The sequence below is a fragment of the Acanthopagrus latus genome, chromosome 2 (assembly GCF_904848185.1).
Source record: "Acanthopagrus latus isolate v.2019 chromosome 2, fAcaLat1.1, whole genome shotgun sequence".
NCBI lineage: Eukaryota > Metazoa > Chordata > Actinopteri > Spariformes > Sparidae > Acanthopagrus > Acanthopagrus latus.
In genome coordinates, this window is record NC_051040.1 from 15,177,841 (window position 1) to 15,203,383 (window position 25,543).

Genomic DNA, 25,543 nt, shown 5'->3' on the forward strand with positions numbered 1-25,543 from the left:
AGCAAACAAATTATTGAAATCAGATGACAGACCGGTGCGGAGCAGGGAACGCAGGATGAGTTGTCATATTTCCTCTAGCTGCAGGAGTCAAACAGCGTGTTTATATCAGTTTTTTTCTCTTATATATTGGCAACCTTTCGCTCCGCTGTGGCAGGGCAGAGCAAAACCACATTTTCTGTACGAAGGAAAAAGGTGATGTCATGTTAGAATTATTATGTAAGAATGTTGAAACAGAGGTGACCTTCAACACGCAGGCTTATGGATCGTTTCGAGCGAGGCCATCATGAGGTTTGCAATAATATGTTGAACACGCATTAGGCCATCGCTTAGGGTGACCCCATTAGCACAAGCAGGATCATCTATTTGTTATCAATTGAGTCAAGGCCTCTCTCTGTGTGGCGACTTGTTGCTCCATCAGTTATGTTTTTTTCGTTTGTTTTTTTTAATTTTTAATGAAAACCATCCAGAATCAATATAGCGCAGCGTGTGTCTGCAGAAAACAAACCAATATGCAGCCATGACAAGAAGAGTGCGGGCATTGATTTTCAATGCGACACATTCCCACTGTCACAGAAACCCAGAGAGCGTCAGTGGCGCCGCTTAATCCACGGAAACAGCGCTTCACTTACCACAGCAACGAGAAACTGTATTGCTTTCTCTGCCTGGTTTACTACAAACCCTTACTAAATGTGGCTCCTCCTGTGTATTTCTGTGCACGTATCTGCATGTGTGTGTGTGCGCTGGATTGTGCGTGCATTGTGCAAGTGTTTTGTGCGTGGAAGGTGTGTGTGTGTGTGTGTAATTAGAGGCAGGAATTGGATTAGGGACGGATCAGTGGCCGCAGTTAGATGGAAATATCACAGAGGGAGCGCTACCTGCCCAGAATAGTCCCCCCCCACACAGTCCTGCATGTGTGGAGTATACAGCTCCTAAATGGAGGCCTCCTTGGACTGGCTGCAGCTCGAAAACACTCTAGTTCACCAACAGCCGTTCTTTGCAGTTATATACCAGGTGGAACTGTGCACAACACAAGGGGTGTAACAATTCTGAATCAAGACCAAAGTCGTGATACAAACATCCACAGTCTGAAGTCGCAACCTCATCTTCACGTAGGACAACCTTTAGAGAATCATTAAATCTGCTAAGGATGCGATCCATCACCCGTGTTTATGTGTTTGTTTGATCGCTGGTTTGTCAGCAGGATTACACAAACAGATGAAACTCTGAAACTGAAAAGATGATGATGATGATGATGATGAAGGTTCTCAGTCATCCAAGTCATGGTAATTCTCAGTGCTATATCGTAGGCAGCTGGACTTGTTTCAGTCTTGGCTGAGCCTGCATCTCCCCTCCAGTTAGTTAAAACTGAAGACGTCTCTTGGATGAGGGGTGAAACAAGTCCAGCTGCCTGCGATGCAGCACTCAAAACTACTGAACAGATTTTCATGAAACTTGGATGGCGGACGGGCCTCGGCCCAGAACAGACCTCATTAACTTCTGGTGTGAATTCGAATGAAAGGAATTTAACATTTGACATTTCAAGACAGGAATTCAACAAATTCTTTGTGTGTGTTGAGTTTCTCGGACATCAGGTTAATTCTGCAGTCAGTGTCGCTAACAAAGGTGCTGGCTTCAACACAGAGTTTGTCCCCGGGCGCTGTATGATGGCCGCCCACTGCCCCCTCAGAACGGGTTAAATGGACCATGTATGATATTTGATGAAAATAAAGATTCTCATACATGTATAAAGATTAATAGATTCTTCTTGTAAATCTTGTGAGTTTAGACTTTGATCATACAGCTAGGGTAGGTTTACAATTTAGAGGGAATTTGTCTGAATTTATGCGACGTACTCTACCTTCATCTTGTACTTTTCTGTTCTTGATATTCCAAGTTGTACTCAATTTAGTAAAACACAGAAAATGTTTGCTCCCCCCCCCCGACAGCTAAACAAAACTAAAAGGAAACCGAGTTATAATCAGGAGAGTTGTTACGCCCCCACATAACCAATGCATATTTTGCGTCGATGTCGTCATGTGGGATGTTATATATTAGAGACCTCTGATCACTCCAAGGGTTCAATAGCTTGCATTGATCAGTAAAAATCAATGCTAATCGGCAAAAATGGACTCCAGCCGACCTGGTGACCCTCGGACCATAATATGACCGTGGCGAGCTGCACAGTAATATTCTCGCAACCGTCGGCACTAATGGATACCTCGACACCGACATTAATGTCCAGGGGATAATGAATAACCTGAGGTGTCGAAGTCCAGTTCGGACGTGGACTTTTCATGCACATTCTCGGACATACACACACACATATGCACACACAGCGTTAGCTGTGCAGGGAAGGAGCGAATGAAAGCATCGCGGCGGCCGGGAGCATGTGCGCTGGCAGTCAAACCACTCGGCTTTATAATTTGGTGAAGCCATGCAGACAGGTGCGAGTGTGTGTGTGCATGTACTGTAAACGTGTGCAGGCAAGTGCACGTGGGTGTTTGTGTAAGGTGCCGGCATGTTCATGTCTTACAGGCCCCATGGGTGACCAAGGGATTACTTATTAATCATTCGATTCACTGCCTCTGGATTCAAAGCACAGACCTGAAAACGCCCCTCTCCCCCCCATCCCACTTTGCTTCTTTCACACAGGCAGCTGCTTAATGCTCTGCAATTGCCCCAATAACTGACACCAAATTGCACATCACACACACTTACTTTGTGCGCGCATGAACAGTACGTAGTGCCCGCGCTCGTTTCTGCCTCACATCATTGGCTTGCGGTGGTTTAATTAGGAGCCAGGGATTATAAACTCACAAGGAACGGCGTTCTGGTTTTTTCCAGTATGGGAGATTAGAGCATATGGCCCGGGTACTTCAGAGAGGAGCACAAATCGCACTGGCTAAAATGTTTCCATCAAAAGATGTGTTTCCTCTCCTGAAGGTAAAGTCTTTTTTTTTTTCTTTTTTTTTCTTTTTTTTTAAATCAGTCCGTGTTAATGTACAGCGAGGACAAAACAAGATGAGATGTGTGTGTGTGTCACTTTTGGGGATATTATGGCATTCATGTGCAAATGCCAGATTTTATGTTTTTAAGCCTCCAGATATGTCTGCCTGTCTCTATTTCCTTCTCACTGCCTGTCACTCTGTTTATCTGTCTGTGTCTCTTCCCGTCTCACTATCTTTTCGGTCTCCATATGTGAAAGTCTGTTATATTAATATCGCTCTCTCCCTCAAGCTATTAAGGCTCTCGTGGGCAGCGTCTATAGGATTGTTTTTCCTCTATTCGCATCACGTCAGGCATATTAAATGTGAACGAATGCATTCGGACTTCCGCACGTTTCGCCAGCACATGTAGGCTGAGATTCTCTTGAGGCGGGAGAAGCGCTGGCTCAGGCTAATATCTGTTCAGAGGTTGAGGTGGTCAGCATGTGCAGCCATTAACAATCTGGCTGTAGAAGTCCTTTTTTGAAAATACTTTACTTTGCTGGTTAACACTGCCTGACTCCCCTTCTCTCTCGCTGTCTGTGTTTCCTCTCAGTGTGCCAAATCATGTCTAAAGGGGTGGTGGCAGTCCTCGGTCCCTCGGCCAGCCCGGCCTCCAACTCCATCATCAGCAATATCTGTGGCGAGAAGGAGGTGAGTTTGTGCACCCAGCTGGCGTGCAAGCCTTTGGTCCCGCGTTACAGGCAGCACGCTCTCACCACCACCACAAATACAGAGTTTGGAACAATGATGCTCGTTAGCCTCTGTGCATTTTTTTTGCAGGAGACTGAGGGGGAATGAAATCCTTGTTAGTGAAAATGATGAAATACCGCAACAGTGTCATAACTTTCCATCCCAGTCCCACTCAAATCAAAGCACCGCTGGGCATTTTATTTCCTCCATTCCCCTCATTAGCTTGGAGCAGTTTGGCCCCGCTGAGGCTTGCCAGTCACTGTTTTGAGATAAATTTTTTTTTATATAGAAACAAACAAAAACAGACGAGGAGGAAAAAAAAGTGTGCAAGTTTCATTGTTGTGATCGGATTATGTGGTTTGACATCAAGCTGCTCCTGCTGTCTTACATCTGTTGTTTGAAATTAGGATATTTATTCACTAGATGATTTAACAGATGGTAGCATCATTGGTATTATTTTGACGGAACCAGTCGACAGACATATTCTCTTGTCTGAACAGTGCAGAAAAAACAAGTTTTCCATGATTTGAACATGACTGAGTGGATTTGGCTTCAGAGCCCGACTGCATGTAAACAGATCCCAGTTGGATGCTAATTGGCTCGTCTGAACTCTGACATGGTTTGTTTTGCTGCCTGATGTCAAGAGACAGAGGCGCCTTTGAATTTAACAACACCAGATCAAAATCAATTATAAATGAGAAAAGATATCTATTTTTGGAGCTTTTTTTCTGTGATGCTCTTCCTGTTTTGGTATTCCAAACACTATTTGTAGAAAAATCATTGGATTCATGAAAGAAAAATATTGATGGTATCTATATAACTAGAGATTTAAAAAATTGAAACATATGTCATATTTCTTGCAGTTCATCAATCATTCAGGTCTCACTCGTGGGTTTCTGGTGAGCCCCCCTCTGTAAGTAGCCGTGGTCCGAAGAGAAGCCGCCTTTTAAACTCCCTGAATTTGATTAGCGCGACTATTAAAAGACATCCCATTACCATCCCAGTCTCTGTAATGTCCTCTGGTACAGTACAGCCAGTCTTTCTAATGAGACATCAGTCTGTTTCATTGCTAGATGGACCGGGACTCCCCGCTGTTAGAAATCTCTGGTGGCACTGACTTGCGGGGCTGAAGGCTTTGAAACACTGACTGTGATAATACCACTGTATGAATATTAAAGATCCCATAAAGTGAAAAATGACATTTATGAGTTGTTAAGTGATACATACAGTGCAGTCGTGAAATGCTCGGAGGAGTCGATCAAGGGCCCGAAGATTCACAGTTTCCCCACACTGGCTCCAGCTCCATCTCTATTTATCTCTTCTTATTGCACATGTGAATGAGGAGGGCAGTCATTTGGACAGCCGGAACGCTTTGAAGCCCAGCCAGTCGTCCATGTTTGTCACTGAAAGTAGGACTGTAAGATCTGCTGTCGTCATATTGAATTAGTCTCTGCCCTTGTTGGCACCTCTTAAAGCAATCCTTTCCACCGGGCTTCAGTCAGTACCCTCACAAATGGTCTGACTTGTATTTAATGTTTTGGTTAACTCCTAATAAATGTAAATGAAATACTACTTACATATATCATTCTTGGCAACCTATTCCGGGTGTGGATTTGTTGAAGACGTTGACTACTATTTGTTTTTTTTGTTTTGTGCTGAGCTGCTGTCCATCATCAAGTACAGCCGTGCGACTCGATCCCTCTGCATGTTCTTCTGTTCTAATACATGTTTTTCTTAAACATTGAATCCAGTCGTATTGAAGTAGTAATTTGACTTCAGCTGTAACAATGTTATTGTGATAGCGGTGTTTACCGTAGTTGCGTACGCCTCCAGATCATGTTTTGGGTTTTTTTGTTTTTTTTAATTTTTAATTCTCTTTTCATCAGAGTGTTCAGACATTAAGCTTTTGGATTAATGGCAACACATTAAACAGAATTATGCTCAAGATGGTGCCAAGTGTTGCAGAGAATTAGTTTTATTTGTTCTACAAGCTGTGGAGTAATTATATCCTTTACTTAAGACAGGTAATATACAACTTTTTTTGGCACAGTGTAATGAATGGCTGTTAAAGAAAATGACACCATCATCGTACAGAATGGTTACCTCGTTTCAGCTATGCTCTTTGGCCTGCCACCGGACGACACAAAGGAAGCCCGTATGCCACTGTGCAACCAAACCATTGAGAGGCATCTCTTTCCCAGGTCACGATCCCCAGGTTATAGTGGAGCAACTGCAAGAGGTAACGGAGGAGGTAAAAGAGGAGAAGAGGGAGAGTGATAGAAACCAAGTAAAACAAGTGAACTGTCGTGAGTGAAACGACGGGTGAACAGACGGGGATTCACTCGATGGAGAGCGCCGGTGTACCACCAGGACTTTAGACGGTGTGTGTCTGTAAAAAAAACATGCCTACTTTTTAACAGTCCAGGTGTTTTGCGTTTTCAAGGTATTGAGATCGGGGTTTCCAGGTCGAATTGGGATTCTTACGGTTGTTTCTTTGCTTTGGATGGTAGCCAGGTTGCCAAGGCTGTCTTTGCCACAGTGGCAGCAAGAGTGGTACTACAGACAAATACTAGTGTAGAGTGGTGAATTTAAAAAAATGTTGTCTATTTTATCTACTTTTATAAAAAAAAATTTAAAAAAAGTATAAAAGCAATACTACACTTTATAAATTTAGACACTGAAATGTGACTTAGTTGCTCAAGTGTTATCAGCAAAACGACTCTAAAAAAACCCAGAAGTATCCAATAAGCAAAACAAATGTCCCCTGTGAGTTACTGTATGGCTAATGTGTAATATGTAGGTAGCATTTTACTGTTAGAGTTGGTCAAGATGAAGCCATGGTAATGATTTTAAATGATGTTGTTGTAGTGGAGTAGTGGTAAAGTAGTAAAATGCTAATACTCAAGTATATGTACTACCAGGAGTCTGTCACCAGCCTCAGCTCAGACATACTGTATCTTTCCTCTGTTGTACAGTGTGTATGGTTCAAGCGTTGCACTTCACAGGAGCAGGACAGAGCTGCAGCTGCTACACAGCTCTGAGCTGGTGTTTTTGACCGTATGTAGGTTGTTTTTTTTTTTCACCTTTGCAGATCCTGTGAAATGTGAGATAGTAAAACGGTTTGAAGTGTTGCTTCTCCGTCACAATTTTGCAGGCAGCGCACAGTTGGATGTGCTGTGACATGTTTCTCACCTTACAGTAACATCAGGACGAGGAAATCGATTTTTTCGAAAGTTCAAAAGGTAGCCACAGAGGATCATTTTCACCGCCATGGTGAGGGAGGAGATCACGCTGACTGTTAGAGCTTTTGGAAGTAGAGAGATCATATTGTGATGTTTCAAACTCTGGCAACTAAATCCACTCCAACACTGTTAAATGCTCCCAGTGTCAGTTTATTAGATCTGCAGCTTATTTTATTTTTTGTATATAAACACAGAATTGTTACTGATGCCACATAATTCATGATCACATCCTGTTAGAGGTAATTTTGTGTCCACCCCCCAGTGCTGGGTTAGTCATGAAATATGTTCTGTGTGTCGACGTTTTGGTGTTATAAAAGCACACAAATGCATTTTGGACACATATTGTCATGACAATAACTACAGATTGTTAGACCCAGGGGGGAAACCTGTTTGATTAGCAGCACTCTGATCCTATTAGTATAACTCTGTTATATAAAATGCATTCATAACTATTTTTAGGTTGTCAGGCAATTAATGGCAAATTGAAACCCCATCGGCTCTCGGTTGTGGTCATCGGGACCCTGCTGCTGGTTTTCATTGTAGCCTTCAGATCAAAGGCAACTGCAGACTTCCAATGCGCGGCTGGAAGAAGCAGTTTGGTTCCTTACGGATCAGGATTAACCCAGGGGGCTTCACCGAACACTGCGGAGAGCCACGAGTGTGCACTTTCTTTTTTTTTTCCCCATTCCAGCCAAACACTACAGCGTCTGATTTTGCTGATTAGCTCCCCCATCTCAGACCTGAGGTGTACAAATCAGCGAAAGTCAGCTGTTGCAGTGTGTGTGTGTGTGTGTGTGTGTGTGTGTGTGTGTGTGTGTGTGTGTGTGTGTGTGTGTGTGAGTGAGTGTCTTTGTCTAGCAGATAAGGTCACAATGCTCTTGTCGTGATCACTCTGAAGAGAATGTCTGGCTAATGGCCTTCATCAGTCTGGCCTTACTGTATATCAATGACAGGGTGTCATAACTAACAAAACAGCACCATCACCACACAGTATACACAATAAAAGAATGCAAACGTAATTAAGATAAAGCACAGTCTATAAAAACCTGCCCTTAAACAGGCTTAGTTGATATTAAAGTGTTTTTGTTTTGTTTTGTTTTTGGAAAAGAAATTCAAACTCAGGATTTTAATATTGACAATTTTAATGAGGTAATTATACAAACTCTGAAATAGATTCATTTTTTAAAACGACTGAATAAATTAAGAAGAAAATAAGGTCCCCAGAAGACTGTTTGAAGCTAGAGAGGTGGCAGGGTCCACTGCATGTAAACAAAGTATGAAGAAAATGAAGAGAGTTTGTTTATTTAGTGTGTTTAGGCAATGATATAAAATCAGTCAATGATGATCTTTCTCTTCCGATTAAAATGCCTTCCCCAAAACTACACACTGCACCTTTAATCTTAAAGTCTGTTCATGTATTGCATTAAGAAGTACATTTAGTTTCAACATTGTTGACCTTTTGGAGAAGTATGGTAGGTTATTTTCAGCCGAATACTTAAGAGACCAGTTTCCCACAAAATGAAGAGTTAAAAAAAAGAAACGCTAATTGAACCCATCAGCAGGACCCAAGGTATTAACAGTATAGTATGAATAGGGCTAAAGTAAATCAGATCATTTCGGCTCTGAGCGCAGTAAAAGGTCCATCTCAGTGGGAAATTTCACAGCAAGGAGTACCCTCCTGCTGAGCGAGAGGGTTGAGCAGAAGCCGACAGCGTGGTATTATAGCCTACCAAAGATGCCCTTGATGAGATGGGCAGCGCAGGTCTCGCTCATCCGGTATATACACAGCAGAGAAAACCAGCAATCCTTTGAGAAATAATCTCAAACTTATTTCTGTACTTGGCAGCCAAATAGTAGCTGCAGCTTACCTCCGAGGACCGCTCAGCAGGGGATGAGTAGATTGGCCGGTGGATTGAAGCAGTTTGCCTGAACCTCGTGTTACCTTTCGCCTCGCCGCGCTCCCTCCTAAAAACCCTCAAAGCAGCTGAATAAACCCAAAGTCCCGTCGTCTTCTGACGTTATTAGGAGCCAAACGAAAATGCATTCTTGCAGTCAAAGCAGCTTCATAAAGCAAACGTTTTTTTTCATCCGATTTTACCTTTCATTAGATGAGTCGAAATCATACTTGCGGAACTTGAGACCCTGAAAACAAAGCTGGGTTCTAGGGATTCAAGGACTCATTTTTTTTTTCTTTTCTTGCCTACATTTTTAAATGTAACTGCTTCATTAGCAGGAAAGGACAATGAGTCGACATCATGTAGTCTTACATAGTCCAAGTTCTTAGATGGGAAAAAAACTGCCTTTTCAAAGAGCAAAAACACATATACTATGTATTGCTGGATTTGAAATCTCATCGGATATATGATGCATCAGTCCTCCAGAGGCTGACGTGTAGTGGCTCTGGAGAGAGGAGGGAGAAGAGAGAGTGGGTCACTTGTCTTTAGGATCACTCATTGGCTGTTGTAGGCTGTAGGGCAGGATTGGAAGCTCCTATCTCCTCAAATGAGCTGTCAATCAAGCGGCTTGCCATCACATGATCTCGGGTGTAGAGGGATAATCTGTTGTGAAAGGAGAGGAGTCTATTTACAGATAAAAGCATCGGGGGAAAGGCGGGAGAGTTGTGACCCAGGGATGAAAACTGACAGAGGGCAATGAAAAAAAAAAAAAAAATTGGGAAAGCTGGCAAGCACGCTCACTGCAATCGTTTGTGCTAGATAGAGAATGCACTGTATTACACAGAATATCACATTGACAGGGGGTCTTATTTTCTGTGTGTGTGTTAGCGATACTACGTATGAGTACACAAGGTGAACTCTGTCACCCTGAACTGTAAGAGCTGAGAGAGAGAGAGGGATGCACGTGTGTCGCTGAGCCGCCACCATCCACACATTACTCTGTCCACCAAATCCCTCACAGCGAGTGTAAGGCCACAGATGCTGGCTCTCCGGCGGCTCGTTGCCCGGGACTCTGGCAGCAATATTGCAGCTGACAGACCCCACTAGGTGATCAGCACGTCATCTACCAGTCCCTATCCATCACTCCCCGGGTTCCACTGCCACTTCCACCGGGGCTACAGAGGAGTGGGACTGAGCCCATCTGGGTCTCACATTAATAGTGACTAATAGAAAAACAGCCGCCGCAGAGAGCCGATGACGACGTGCATCATGTTTGTAGTTTGTTTCCATCTTATGCGGCGTGGCAGGCAAACCTCAGGGTCAGGATTTGGAGGACGGGCAGATTAATATCGACTAATGAGAAACATTAGCCGGGGCTTTGGATGAGAGGCTCCTGCTGCTTTACAGGTGCTTATCTGCCGGCTGCCACAGCCAACCAGATGAGCCGGGTGAGCTTTATGTTGTCGCTTTGTTTCCTGCGAATCTCAGGCATAAGATGTATGATCTTATTTATAAGTGGTGACTTTTATTTGGTGGACGAGACCAAGGACTTTACATCCCCCTATTTGGATTTGCAGAAAGCCTAATTGACAATCTCCATCTTGTTATTTCCTTACACAAGCCTCCGACTAAGGTCATCATGCCGTTGGCCACAGAAAGCTTTTAAACGGAATTGAATTAACGTCAGTGATTACATTTTTCATGTGCCAAATATTTCCTCTGAATTCACTTCTTATTTATTGCTCTCGGCCACCTTCAGCTCGGTTTAAATGCTCTTACTCCCCTTCTTTTTTTCTTTTTTCTTCACCCCATTTACTTCCTCTCCTCTGCCATAAAGGATGAAATTTGCAATACACCCTGCATCTGCAAAACATATTCCTCTATGATTCACAAACATGTGCCAGAAGTAGTCATGAATATTAATGTCCGGTCCGACGTCCAGGGGTTGCTTTGGGAAGCCATCTGGTTTTAGGAGTACAGAGAGATTACATTTAAGCATTTTGTGGTGCTCAGTTTGGATTCAGAGGTGAACCTGAGGTCCGCTGGGCAAACAGAGAGCGTGCTGGATTGAGGCTGGAGGTCAGTGTGTATCTCAAGCCCCGGAGATAAGCAATAATGAGAGATTTTCGTTTTCATATACAGATAGAAAACCCACAAACACTCTTCTGACTCACTCTTACACAACCAGAAAAAAAAACCTTTAAATAAACAGAAAATGTCTCGTCAGTGTCATTATTTTTGGCTTTTAAGCTCCTCCGTGCCCTTCTCTCGCCCTCAATCTGCTTCCTCCACATCTCATTTTATACCTCTTTTCTCTCCCCCGTCTCCTGCGATAGTGTTGTGCTGCGTCGTGAACACCAGCGTCGAGGTAAAGCTGACAAAACTCATTCAGCGCCAGTAAAAATGAATCCTTGCCTTTCCGAGTTAATTCCAAGACAGTGTGAAGTCAGACGTATTTTCTCGAGATTACTTTATTAGTAGGCAAATGAACTCTGTAGGATTCCTCCGTATGGCCGGACGAGAGCAATTGTTGAGCGGGGCCATCAGACAAAGCCGAGGCACAGTTGATTGCCCTCGAATGGATATTGGACAAATCTGGAAACCTCCTTCTCCACGCTCTCTCTCTCAGGGAAAACTATTTTGCAGGTCCACTGCTTCATTTGTGCCATTATTGTGAGGCATACATAAGAAACTCACTCTGCGAATATCTGTCACGGATTGTGAACGAGTGTGTGTTCATTAAATTGTCCGTTCACATGACCAGAGAGTCATCCTGCTGTGTTTGCATTCAGTGTGTGTAGAGCTGTCCAAACTGATTTAAATGGGCAAGTTGTCCAGCAGCTCAGTGCTACACACAGTGCGGAATTGCTTTTTGTGCCTTGAAAAGCCGGCTAGCCAACCCCAGTAAATCCTCTCTGGCCAGAGACCATTTACACGGTGGCTGTGCTAACTTCAGACCGTCTCCCTGCCAGACTTTAAACCAGTGGCTGGTCATAGCGGAGCCAACGCGCCCCATCTTCTGTTGGTGGACAGCCAACATCTGCTCAGCTCTGCTCTCACACATGTGGACACCACTATCATCCAAATATTGTACCTGCTCCGCATTACCTTGTAGAGGGTGAGTGCACAGGCTGTATTTTTACCTTTAATGACACTTTGTTTCTGTGTGTTGCGTATTGATTATGCATCCATGTGTGGTGATAAGGGGAACGTAAACTGCCACAGAAAATGGTATCATGATGAACATAATTAAATAATTAAATAGCTGTGATTGGTTAAATCTTTTGACTTAAGAGCAGTTGATAATATCATTCGCTATTTTATGGAGCACATTTCATGCACTGTTACACGTTCTTGCATAATATGGTTTTCTCTTGCTTTTAATCATAGCAAGGATTGTGTTCAATTTTTTATCAGCTTCGGAGTAGCTTTATTTTGCTGGAGGCACTGCAATCCCCGACAATTAGAGATAAAGTAACTGTGTTTAACTTAATCAGAATTATCCTTTTTACCCTGCCGGCTGCTGTGTTTTCACGTCAACAGGCTGCTCGACGGATTAGCAGGCCGGCATCTTTTCTGCAATGTTCATTATTGAAGCAAAAAAAAAAAAAGAAACTACACTCAAGGTCTACTTGTTTACTTTTATACATCTTTTAACCTGTTTATCTGCCGATAGCGTGTGTTTCTTTTGTCACGGCGAAAGTGAAGATGTCATCACGTGGCATATGTATGGATCTTTACTTAAATGACCAGTAGGCTGGCTGAAAGCTGAAGAAAACATTAGTTAGTGGACTGTGCAGTAAGTAGTTAAAATTGTGTCCGTTGTAATAGACAACAAAGTCAGAACCAAAACAATTAAATAACCATTAGCTATTAGCTAACTTGTAGCATCCGATCCTGTAACGTATTGATCCTGTATTGACTAGCTTTGGCTAGTTGGGTCTTGATGGGGAAGCCGAGGAGTCTTCAAATTAACAAGACCGCTGTTGCTTTTCCATGCTGAAAATGCTGCCAGCCCATTTTCATTTCACAAACAAACGGACGACAATGTTGTCACAGATTCAATGAACGGCCTTCATCTGCTGTCTATTACCAACACTCCTGCCCTTAGCTGCTTTCATTTACACTGTTCTCCTCTCCCTCATTTCGTTTTCGTCTTTCCTTTCACCCTATCATAACTTCACCCAATTTTCACCTCTCTACCTTTGTCCCTGCTCTAATTTCAACTATTACTGCCCCTACACCAGCCTCCGTTCTCATCACTCTCCCGTCCTTACTCTCACCTTTCTCTTTCTCTTGCTCTCCTGTCTCCTCTTGTTCCTTATTTTCTCATTTCATCTGGCACACCCGTCTCGTTCTTGACATTTCCCTTCTGCCTAACTCCGTCTCAGACACCAGCTATGGATGACAAGCAGGTCAAGATCCGCCATTCTTAAGAAAACTAATAGAAAGCGTGCGGAAATGGTATTCAAAGGCCCTCTCCGTCTCTCTCTCTCTCTCTCTCTCTCTCTCTCTCTCTCTATCTCTCTCTCTCTCGCTGCCTCTCCCTAATCACCCTCCATCAGTCTCACGCTGAATCGCTATGTCTGAGTGCATAGTGGTATTAGTTCTGCTGTGTCAGTCTTGTTCTGCTCGGGGGGTCAGCTTATGGTTCAGCTCGCCACTGTAATTGGGCCTTAAAACCACTATATGTAAAGATGAAAACGCTCTTCGGCCAAAAGTGACATTGTTTTGGTAGCATGTGACACATTATTGGTCAAACCAGCGTTCAGATCTGATTAGGCGGAGCTGATCTGCATCTCCTCTCAGTGCCGGAGGAGCCCGCATCACTGTGATGCACGGAGTAAGAACTGGAAGATTTAAGCTGCAGCTTGCTTATTCATAGCGGTGCAGGAGCAGTAAGGTGCCTGCTGAATCTCAATTGGACTTCTGCATTTCTTAAACCCTCACAGCTTAGTATTCTTTTAGATCCACACTTTCAAAAAAAAAAAAAAAAGACAACATGCATTGAAATGCAATGCAAATTAGTTTTCATTGCTACTGTCAATACAATATGGAGTTCAGCCTAAAGCTGAATGCAACTCCTGTTCCAACTCTAAAGTTGTTCCACCATTTATTCGACTTCTTTCCAGCCTCCCCACTTGACTTTCGTTAACATCATCAGGATGCATTAGGACGCAAAGACAGAAATCTATCAAAGTTGCTCTCCAGTGTTTTTCTAAAAGGTGCGTCAAGAAGTGACTCCCTCTGCTTGGATTGAATTGAGATTTTACTTTTATGTGTTTGTGTCTCCGTGTTGGGAAGTCTTTGGAATTTAAATCTTAGTCTCGAGAGTGGAAAGCAAAAAAAGGTTTAATGGCAGGTGCTCAGCTGAAGAAGTCTCAGAAGTGGTGCTGCAGCACATTTATTTCCCTTTCAGGACTTTCATGGAGCTTTACCGTTTGCCTCAAACCAGAGCTGATAAACTTCAAGTATTGCTTCCTAATAACAGGTCAGTGGTGGTGTAAGGCTGTTTCCTAGAGCACCATCTAAGAATGAAACGTACTGAGTGCACTGTGAAAATGTGGAGGATGCTTTGGATGGTAAATTGATAATGCTTCATAGCTTTCAGTGCTTTCTGAGGAGAGGATCGAATGACGAGTAGACGGGGGTCATTTTCTTCTTATGTACCTGCATATCTGTACTCGGCGGTCACAACCTCCAATTTATTCAATCCACAGACCTTTTCATCACAGCATTTGAGTGTACATGGACCCAAACAACAGATGCTTTTGGGTCCATTGCCCACAAGTTTTGCACAAGACACATCAGGTTGTCTTGGCCATGGCCAGTTTAAAGAGATGTCTTTAGATTTGTATTTAGAATCCTCTTAGTTGTCTATTAATTATGTGATTTTGCGACGTCACCGTATATCACCATGTCATACATTTATGCCTATCAGCTAGTTTGACATAATAAGAATTAACTTAGCGAGATTGCTCTGTTGTTGTTAGACGTGCTGGTTCAGGTGTGTGTGAGCTGACCAATCAGAGCAGACTGGCTATTGAAGAGGGAAGGTCTTGAGGAGCTGAAAGAGCATTTCAGACAGAGGTTGAATACAGTGCTGAAGCACTGGACAGTTTGAGAATCCTGATGTGTTTTTTCAGCATTAATGCATGTAAACCTATTGTAGTGGTAACCCAAGATACAATTATGAAAATGAGCATAATATGCTTACTTTATTATGACACAGCATGATTAAACAATACTATTTTAATTAGGTTTTTAGGGTGATGGCAGTATATTATGTGTAGGTGTTCTCCAGAGAACAAACTACAAAATGGATACAGTCTCAAAATGACTTTGACCAAATCTTTGACATTTCTTTACTGTGGTTACTTTTGAATCAACAGACTTATCCACATGTATCAGTTTATCAAAGTTTATAATGTATAACATGATTATTGCCGTCAAAGTTTTTAAGAACACATACGTGTTTAAAGTTAACCGTGAATATCTCATACTAAATAGCAACATTTATTTCAAGATATATACATGTAAAGATGCAGTACATGATCTTCTACAGTAACCAATATGAAAGTATGCATTGTATGTATGCGTAGAGGATGTTTTTCACTTTAGCACTGTGTTTTTATTGCTTGTAGCTGCTCATGCTTCAGTAAGCACAGCATCAGGGGGAAAAAAAATGGCACAAAATGATTAACAAAAAGTTTAATGTATCTTAAAAGATGAAAATAGATAATGGCGCTGTACTTAATGTGTATAAGGTTCATATGTGCCTGTGGATACAAGTACGTATGATTAAAAGAATGAAGATGTGGAGCTGGGTGTCGCCGGATTACTCTGTTCAGTCTGCTTGCAAACAAAGCGCAGGTGCTTCGTCTGTTGCCGCCTGATCATAATTAGAGGAGCACAGCTGTCGTCGGCACCTCTGCTGACCCTTTTCTCACAACACTATTGATCTGTCTTGTCAAGGCCGCGCCGGCACCACCGCCATGTGCATATCCAAATCCACTATCCTGTCATCAGGAAAGCAGTCTCTTGATTTGATCCCTGAGATGAAAGTGAGGGAAAACAGAGTGACTCCCTGGCGAGCGGCAGACAAAATGGATTTCGGTTTAGCTGATTGTTGTCGTCGAGGGTTTGAAAAGGGACTCCGCTCCGTGTTACAGTGTTGCTTTTGTTTGGTCTCAGTCAGCTGTGTCAAGAAGCAGAGTTTTGTCTTGTCTGGAAGGAGACAATACTCAGCAGATATTGCTCAGCCTTCCACCAGCTGCTCACTGAATTAATGCTTCCTGTTTTCGCTCTGTGAACCGAGACTCATCAAGAACATTGAGTCATTTGTCTTCCCATTAACATGTTTGTGTTCTGCTCAGTAGCCAGGTTCTCCAAGATTTGTTGGCCAACTGTTTGCCAGTTTTGTTGTGCAAAGTGGAGCTATGCATTGTCGGGGTTGTGCAAGTCAAACGTTTGGCTAGATTCCCAGAAATGGATTAAGTCCACTTTTTCCAATCAGGGCTCTCTATAGAAGATTTTTGATGCAACAATACAAACAGGGTTTTTGTCTGCTTGATAGAGCAGTGGGCATTTAAAACCATATTAATCAGGCAGGTTGTGCTTGCGACAGTTCCCCAGACTGAATTAGACGTTTCTCTTTTATCCACACTGCTTAATATAATACCACCACAGCCTGAAAAAAAAAACAGCAGAGTTTTAAAGCATTTCTTTCTTTTTTCATTCGCTCTGAAATAGAGCAGTGGAGTGGGGAACAAGCCTCTCTGGAGGAAAGGAACTTTTTTTTTCTCTCTGAACTGGCTGATCAATGAGATAGAGATCTCGTGGTCAATGTTCCACTCGCCTAAAAGGCACCATGGGATCCGCGGCCCACTTCATCTTTATCACTGGCCTTGCTTCTGCTCTGACCGCAGGGACCTGATGCAGGATCATTACTGCCACAAATAGAGATCTGGCCGCATGGGCTGGAACTGAGGATGGAGATTTGTTGGTAGGGCGGAGTTGACACTCTCCTATCGCCAGTGTCTCATCTCATCCCTTTCTCTCCCACGGGACTTTTTTTCCCCGCCTTCCCGAATGCCAACAGCTGGTGTCCCAAATCCCCCGTAAACCTTTTGGTTCGAAAGTGGATCAGGTAGACATAATAGACTACCACCTGCCCTCCTCCATCTCCTGCCACCCTGCAACACCATCCTTGCCAACTCCACTCTGGCATTCCAGCCTTGGCATCACACGTGCTGACTGATGGACAATGCCTCCAACAGCATCTGTTCTCTAATGCTCAGTGGCCAACATAATTCTCTGGCTTGCAGCGGGCCACATCCGGCCAGGAGTCATACTTGGTGATCTGCTATTGGTCGGGTTTTTCCACATGTGATGATCTCCAAGCTGATTAGCTAGGTCCACATTTTGATGCTAAATGAGCTGCTCTCTGTCTGGCTGAGGCTAACCTCGTATTCAGCTCACTGATGTTGAATGGCTGCCGTCCACTTGGCCACAACGCTAAGTGTTTTCAAGGGCAGTTCAGTTTTTCTGCCAAGCATGTGTTGTATGCTAATTGATAGCCAGGTCAACACGCCGAAATGTAAATGAGTCACTTCAGACGCTGATGAACCGTGTTAAAGCTAACTTTCCCGCAGCCGTGCCTGACATGTTCCAAGACCCATAAAAGTCCGGCAGTACTTCATTAAACAGTTTTGTTCTGCTGTCCCTCTGAGTCCAGGCCAACAGATGTAGTTGCTCATTATATCTCTGCTCTCCATATGGCACTACTGCACATCCACCTCCTCTTCACCTCCCCTCACTGGGAACCCCCTCCCGACAGGCTGCCGTTAGGTTCAGAATGGACAGGTAGCAGAACGACTCGGGCTCTTGTCAGCTCAACAACCGAGGCAACCCAGAGCTTGTTGAACTGGACGGAAGGGAAATTAGCTTTCACCTCCACTCCAGCTCGGAGCGATGGTCTCCCCAATAATGCCTGGTCAGATTTGAAAAGCCACTCTTCTTGAATGTAATTTAGCGTTTTCCATTGAAGAGGGGTTATCGGAGGTTGCTGGTAAGCTTGTACAAAGCAATAGCTGTTCCCAACAAGCAGCGCATCACCGACTCGGGTGTTTGAAAATGTGCTGCTTCATTTTATTCCTCGTCTTAACAGCTAATCTGAGTGCAATCGCAGTGCAATTAACGCAAGTATATTGTAAGCACATTGTAATTGGGTTGAGGTTTTTTTGCTGCCAGACAAAAGGTACCTCCTTTTCCCCCCACCGCTCACTGTGTGTGCAAGAGTGTATGATTGTGTGTGTGTGTTACTTGTGCAAAGCCTGTGTCCTGTGAGAGCTTCCTCATTAAACGCCTGTCAAACCCCTGTCTGCGGACCTGCCAGCCTTTCTGTCACACTGCAGGGAACACACACAAACACACACACACACACACACACACACACATATATGGACATTCAGAGCTCACACCAAGCCAGACTGAGTAGGACTCAGTTTATGTGACACACACACACTCAAACAAGGGACAGATTTGAGCCTTTCTGGGTCTTGTGGTGACGTTTCTTTCTTTCTTTCTTCTATGTCAATAAAAGGGCTGGGTATGACTTGAACTTTTTCAAGTACTAATATGCTTTCTGGGCCTCAGTAAGAAAACTAAAACCATGATTTTTATTCTGATACCTTCTCAGGAAGTATGTCTGGGTCATGTTCCCAAACAATGGGAAACTGGAGCCTGAGACGGACGGGCAGTTTGGTGCCATGTTAGCTGTAAAGTGGGAATTTTAGTTTTGGTGAGGAGGAAGCAGATCCAGATGTAAAAAGCTTTCATTTTACCAGTCAATCTGTGTTCCAACACTCCTATGGTTTTGAGCTTGGAGCAGTGACCAGAAAAATGAGGTTGAGGATACAAGTGGCCAAAATGAGTTTCCACCGTGGACTGGCCTCAGCCTTAGAGATAGCGTGAGGAGCTCGGATATCTGGAGGGAGTGTAGGAGCCGCACCTGAAGGTGGTTCAGGCATCTGATTAAGATGCCTTCTGGGCACCTCCCAGGCACATCCAACTGGGAGGAGACCCCCAGGATAGACCCAGAACTCATTGGATGGATTACATATCTCATCTGGCCTTGGGAGGCCTCCGGATCTTCCAGGAGAAGCTGCAAAAATGTTTCTAAGGAATGGAATGTCTGGAATTCCTGCTTACTCTGCTGTCACCACGACCCACGACCCCTGGATAAGTGGAAGAAAATGGTGGATGGATGAATGGATGCATGGACTTTTAGCTAACAAATTCAGAGAACATGTATACATCCTGATCACTGTTTACCTCCTAAAACCACCACCAATAATAGTGCCTCTTTTTAATGCAGAGTCTGACATGATATTTGATGTAAACTTTGATAGTACTTTGATGGTCTTGATGCTCTAGAGACACATTTCAGTTAACCCAAAGCACTGAAATCCAACACTCCGCTGTGATCATTACATAATGAATGCAGCGTAAACAACTTTTTTATGACTTCCTGGTTTAATAGCAAATAAGTGCTACGCCTCCTAAATAATAAATGAGAGCCTCAATACTTTAACTTTAAATGTATCTGTATCCCACAGAGACCAAACAATAACAGAGCTAAATGCTTATGTTGTTATTGGATCCCCGAAAGTGCACGTCTTGAGAAATGAACCAATAAAGGGGCGAACATGAGACAGATTGCGTTTGACAAGAGAATCTAATTTTGCACTTCTAAATTCAATGAGACCACTTAATGAGCGCTGATTGCCGCCCCTTTGCCATCCCTCACTCTCCGTTTATGACTGTTATGTGATTTTGTTTCACTCTCTTTCTGTCCTGTATCATTTCCCAGCATCCTCAGCCTCTATTTGGCTCACTTCATTGCTCTCTTCTTCTGTCAGTCGGACTGTCAGTGTCTCCCTATCGTCCTCCTCGCTCTCTTCCTTTCTCTGTCTTTCGCTTGCGCTCTGGCTCCTTCTCCTCACCCACCTGTCATTCCCCCGGCGCTCACCTGGGTTACTCCACTGCAGTCGCCATGGTATTTAGTTCTATTTACAGTGAAGCCACCAGATTATTAAAAGCGGAGTGGTTACCTTGGGCTTTGTTGTTTGCCTGAGATTTCCTTCCCTTCACACTTTTCAAACGCAATTAGTTTCACGCCCACACCTATAGTGCCGCGGCCCTGAGCAGATGCTTTTATAAAGACGCTACCTTCTAATTTTGAGTTACAGCTTTTTTACTAGTAGCTACATGTTGTTTACATTGCCTCTAGTAATTTCCTGTGCCGTAGCTAAAAAAGATTAACTTTGGCAAAACTACACTGCTGCCTGCACTTAAAATACTGCAAACTCATTTGTGACGAGAATATTTGTAAACAGAGGGAACAGTTTTCCCGTGAGATAATTCAGGTTCGCTGAGGAACAAAACACAACCATAAACTCAAGTTATACTCACATGCGTGTGCACACAACATTCCAGTCCAGCCTTCATGTGTTAGGGTTGTTAACAACATCACTCCCCTGATGGCCCGAGCTCCCAGTCTGGATCGCTACATACATGGCTAACAGAGCTAACTTGCTAACCAAAGCTACAGTTAGCAGAAGCCAGCAGTTATTCTAGCAATATGCGACCCATGATTGTTTTTAGTATGAATTCAACAGGTGGCCAGCTCTTACATATTGCACCTTTAAAACAGCATTAATGGATTTGGATCCTTGCAGGAAGTGGAAATTAATCAGGAACACAACGCTGACCTCTTATCACCTATGAGCAAACAGCCTCCTTTGACATCAAGCAGACGTAGAGTCTTGGTTCTCAACTGATGGAAGTTGGTAAATCCAATATTCACTCTCCTGTCAGCTCTGTTTTTGGTTTCTGACTGCTGAGAAAGAATAGCTGGCATGTTATCAGCTACTTTTGTTGTTAATTTTCTCCAGGAAGTTGATAACATTATAATTAACATTAGCGTTAACAATTACCACAAACCCAAACAACGAATGCCATTACAGTAAATCTGCAAATCATAATTTGTGACAAAATGTGCCAGTTTGGCGTTTAATTGACTCCAAGTGGATTAGTGCTCAGGATTGCTGGCATGGCAAACTTGTGAGTTTCCTGCAGAGCTGCACTGAGCGTGCTGCAGCTGTTTGGTTCAGTGTCTTTGAAGCTGTGCCCTGCAAAGACACATGTAGGAAAGATTTTCTGTTTTTATTTTCTCGGATTAATCGACCTGCAGAGTGACTGATACTAGCTGTTTGTTGCAGATAAGGAGTCTGGCAAGCGACTTTGATGTGGCTGACAACTTGCTGCTGGTAATGTGGAGATTGATTTTCTTTGCTTGGAGTACCCCTGTTTTAACTCGGGTCTTGATTCAAAACACTTTGTCACTCCAGCATATGAGGAGGATGGTGACTCCTGCTGTTTAACATCCAATTAATCATATTGCTCTAACCAGGGGGGCTGATGTGTTTAGGCATGATGGATTGATAAGATCCTCTCTTGCTTGCGAGGCCTTGATGTAAGCTACATTTGGCGTACCGACACAACATCTAAAATAAAATGAGAAGAATTGCAGATCAAGTTAATTTCCATGTGGGGGAAAAAAAATGCATGTTGATGAAGTGTTTCCATAAACTATTTATTGGGGAAATAATCAGGATGCCTGGTTACATATTTGCCGTATGAATGGAGGCTGCATGCTGTGGAATTTGATGATGAATCAAGAATCAGAGCCAAGTAATTCCCCAGAGATGCCAGCGCTTCTAGCTAGAGTGTCCAACGGGCCAGTAAGCTGGGAAAGGACAAAGTGTACGTTATCTGTGTGTGCGTGCATGTGAATATACGCGTCTGTGTAAGCTTCTCTCCACGCACCCCCCTGCTGCCGCATCTGATACAGCCTATCGAAGCGTGTTATGTTTCTAAGTGAAAAGGGGTCGAGCATAGCACCAGTCCGCCGTGCTGTAAGGGAAGAGGGGTCAAGTAGAAAAAAAAAAAAAAAGAGTAAACAATCTTGGAGAGGAAGGGGACAAAAATGAAAAGGGGGAGTGAGAAATTGTACAAATGCGACAGGGAAGATGAAGGACACACCTGGAGAGGGCCACATTTCCCCAGTGTGGCGTACAGTGATTACCCAAGTTTTAGGACTCCTTCAGAGGATAGAATGGCGCTCCAGCAGGGGCTGTCAGCAGCGTCCGCACCTCCATCCATCCAGGCGCCCGGGGACTCCATTACACCCTGATGGGCAGGGATGGAAAACCAATCGAGGGGCTATGGGAAGCAATGTGTAGGCGCTGGGAACCACACGGACAGGCAATCTGCCATGATGAAGAGGCTCCCGTCCCTGTTCCTCCTCTCGGACCCAGCGTGTCCTCCCGCATCCCCTTCAAGCCCCACTGCGCTCTGCCGCAATGCCTCGGCCGGCTGACCGACCCCAACACCTACCACGCTCTCTCACACCTTCCCTTCTCTCTGCTGTAAGCCCCAGCAGCATGTATCTGTTCACATCATCGCATGGAGAACAGGTGAAGCGGAGATGGACTTTTTTTTTTTTCCCCTTGAAGAGAAACAGATGGATTTTGAATTGAGGTGGAATGTAATTTATGACTTTCCTGAATTTCAGCAGATTTGTAGGTTGCTCCGGTCCGGATTTGAAGCTGCGCTCAGGGAACGTTGAAGGCTGCAAGGTCAGCTGCAGTGTACTTAACCTCCCTTCAGACAGCCTGTATCGGATATACCTGTTAGAGCAGTGGGGTCGGTATGATGACTTCATTAGAGGCATCTGAGGAATAAAGATATTTATTTGGCCACAGCAAATCAACGCTGTGAATCAATCTCACCGAAGATTGTATGCCTCACATTGGGGCTGGGATGGAGGAGTTGTGTATTTATTGATTCTTCCTGAAGCCTTGGCTGGCTGTCTTTTACTTACTCCTTGTGTCTGATCTTTGCTCTGACTACCGGCAAAACTCATGCAGCCTGATTTCATGCTCTGTTATGTGTTTAGTTTCCCAGTTTGATAGTTAGTGTATGATTCGGTTTGATTTGAAGTGTATTGTTTATTTTTGAGCGTGTAAGGATATGGAATTAAAGTTCCAGCGCGTAGGATTTACTGGCATTCAGCAGCATAGATTGCAACCAACTGATCCCCTCTCATCTCACCCTCCTCTATGGTAGCCACTGAAAACACAAAGGCCCTCGTTAGAGCGAGTTTCAGTTTTTTGTCAACATGGCAGACTCCGTGGAAGAGAACCCACAGGTCAGGTAATTATACACTAATGACAACATCATTTTACAGTGCTACATTTTCTATTTCCTTTTCACTTTTTTCTTTAGCTTTTCAGAGCCCTAATAAAGACTTGTCAGTCAAAACATGTTGGCTTTGTTAATGATTGGTCTTTTAACGATTTAGCCACAATTAAGGCTTTTTAAGGAGCTCATTTTCAGGCTGTTAATTTGCTTGGGGTTACTACTCAAAAAGGTTTACATTGGTTTACTTTAGTGCTCAAAAGTACATCAGTTTTCTCAAACTGTTCAGTGCTGCAGCACATTATTCTCCTTCTGTCTGAAACACTCTATTTTAGCTCCTGGCAACTAGGCATACATTATGTAAATTTGTGACATGGTGACATAGTGTGATGTCACAAAGTAACGAAAATAAATTCAGGACTACCAATGAGGCTTGACAGGAATATTATAGGACACTGCAGTCAGACAATAATCTGTTATATACATATATTCTTACGGCCAAATGTCGAATATCCATGACCTGATTCCAACTGAGCACTTGAGCACTTGTGTCGGTTGATGAACGTACCTTTATGTACTTATTTAAGTGTATGTTTGAGAGTCCAATTAGTTTTGTCCTCTTGAAATTGGGCAACTTTGTCTACAAAGTACTGAAACTCCTTCACTCTTCATCTTATGTGGATGGAACCACACTCAAATTAGAGCTGAGAGTTGGCACTTAAATCTCATTTTCAGCATTTTTACTTCTTCAGTACAAAGTACAAAGCCACTTCCAATTAGGGTATAAGTAACAGTGCGGGAAAAGTATAGCACATAGTTTTAGATTGTTTTGACTTTTTCTAGCCGAGTGGAATAAACAACAGATACAAAGAACAGTAATAATGACTTCTGGGGTTTTTTTCTTGTGTGATAATCCTATAGCAGCATCGATAATCGTCCCCAAAACATAATCACATTACTCAGCTCATTCGGTGAAACAGAAATATGTGATATTTTGTGTGTGTGTGTGTGTGTGTGTGTGTGTGTGTGTGTGTGTGTGTGTGTGCGTGTGCGTGTGTGTGTGCGTGTTTGCCAATGTGTGATATGAAAGTGTTACCTGAGACACACAGCTGAGCTGCTCCATGGTGAGCCGGGTAAACAAATGTTTTGTAACAGTGGCTGAGGGGGTGTCATACTTAAGATTCCTTTAACAAGGGCTTGTTGGTGCAGGCGGAACAAAAATATGTTTTTTTAAACCACACTTATACTTTAGATGAGCCTTAGTGCCTCAGTCACTGTAGATTATGATGTGTATTCTGAATATGCACATCACCACGGACCCCTGGGTTATCTACGCGATTTATCAGAACCGATCTCTACAGAGACATTTTGTCTGCTGGCTGTCTGCTGGCATCATACTATTTCTATTCCGCAGCTCACACCCACATCCTCTCTTGTTTTTATCGCTCTCTTTTTTTTTTCTTCTTTTTTTTAAGGTTGTCCCGTCTGCAGACATTTGAACTGAACTGACTGAATTTTTAAACCTGAAAAATGAATGTGAAATGTCTCTGTGCAGGTGCCCTATGTCAAGGTGGCTCCAGAGGACATCCTGAAGGTTCAGTTCCCCCGCTTCACCACTCTGGACCTGAGGCCGACCAACACCGACATCAGCCTGGCTGTGGCCGGCCTCCTCACCTTCTTTAACAGCACCACCGCCTGCCTCATCTGTGCACAGGCTGACTGTGAGTACCGCGTTCACACACCCCCTCCCCACGACACAGCACGCAAAGATCCACACCTGGGGAGAGCGCTCGCACGACTTTCCGACAAAGTGCAAACATTTTTGTTTAATGTCTGGCATCCTTTAACACGTGTTAGCGCACATAACCTTCTCACACGCACGCCGACTGCGCTCTGACAACAGATGCAGCGCTTATCAACATCTCACCCTGTGACACGCTCCCCTCTGAAGCAGCTGCTGCTCTCCACAGCTACAGCTCCCTCACAGTAGCGTGCATGACAACTACATCCCAAAATAAATGACATCGGTGCAGAATCCTTTCTCTTCTTCAATGTCATGATCATCCTTAATTTAAAAAGGGGCACTATGAAGTTTTTGAAAAGTAATTCAAACTCTTTTTTTTATTTCAATATTAATGAAGTAATAACACAAATTACTCACAAATAGTTTTTTTTTTTCCATAACTAAAAAAACAAGCTGTTCTCAGAGGAAAATAAGGATGCTGTTTGGAGCTAGAACTGTGGCGGGGTCCGCCATATGTAAACAAATTGAGACAGTATGAAACTGTGTTGTCCTTTAAGCAGAAAGTTCAATATCAGCCAATAGCACGTGCAAGTGTGCCATGTGTATGCTGTCATCTCAGTTTGATATGAACCACGGCCTGCTGATTCTCAAGACGCACCTTAAAATCAGATGTAAGAGAGTGAGGATGGAGTTCAAAGCTGCATCCACCAGTGATCTGAC

The 25,543-nt window shown here is 43.5% G+C and overlaps 1 protein-coding gene across 1 annotated transcript in view; it reads left to right on the forward strand.

The window, feature by feature from the left end:
* grik4 (glutamate receptor, ionotropic, kainate 4) overlaps positions 1-25,543 on the forward strand; it is a 329,989-nt gene that overhangs the window by 211,329 nt on the left and 93,117 nt on the right. Inside the window, exons 7-8 of the mRNA XM_037084197.1 lie at positions 3,541-3,638; positions 24,635-24,800. Of these exons, the coding sequence (XP_036940092.1) occupies positions 3,541-3,638; positions 24,635-24,800 (264 nt within the window). The remainder of the gene's footprint in view (positions 1-3,540; positions 3,639-24,634; positions 24,801-25,543) is intronic.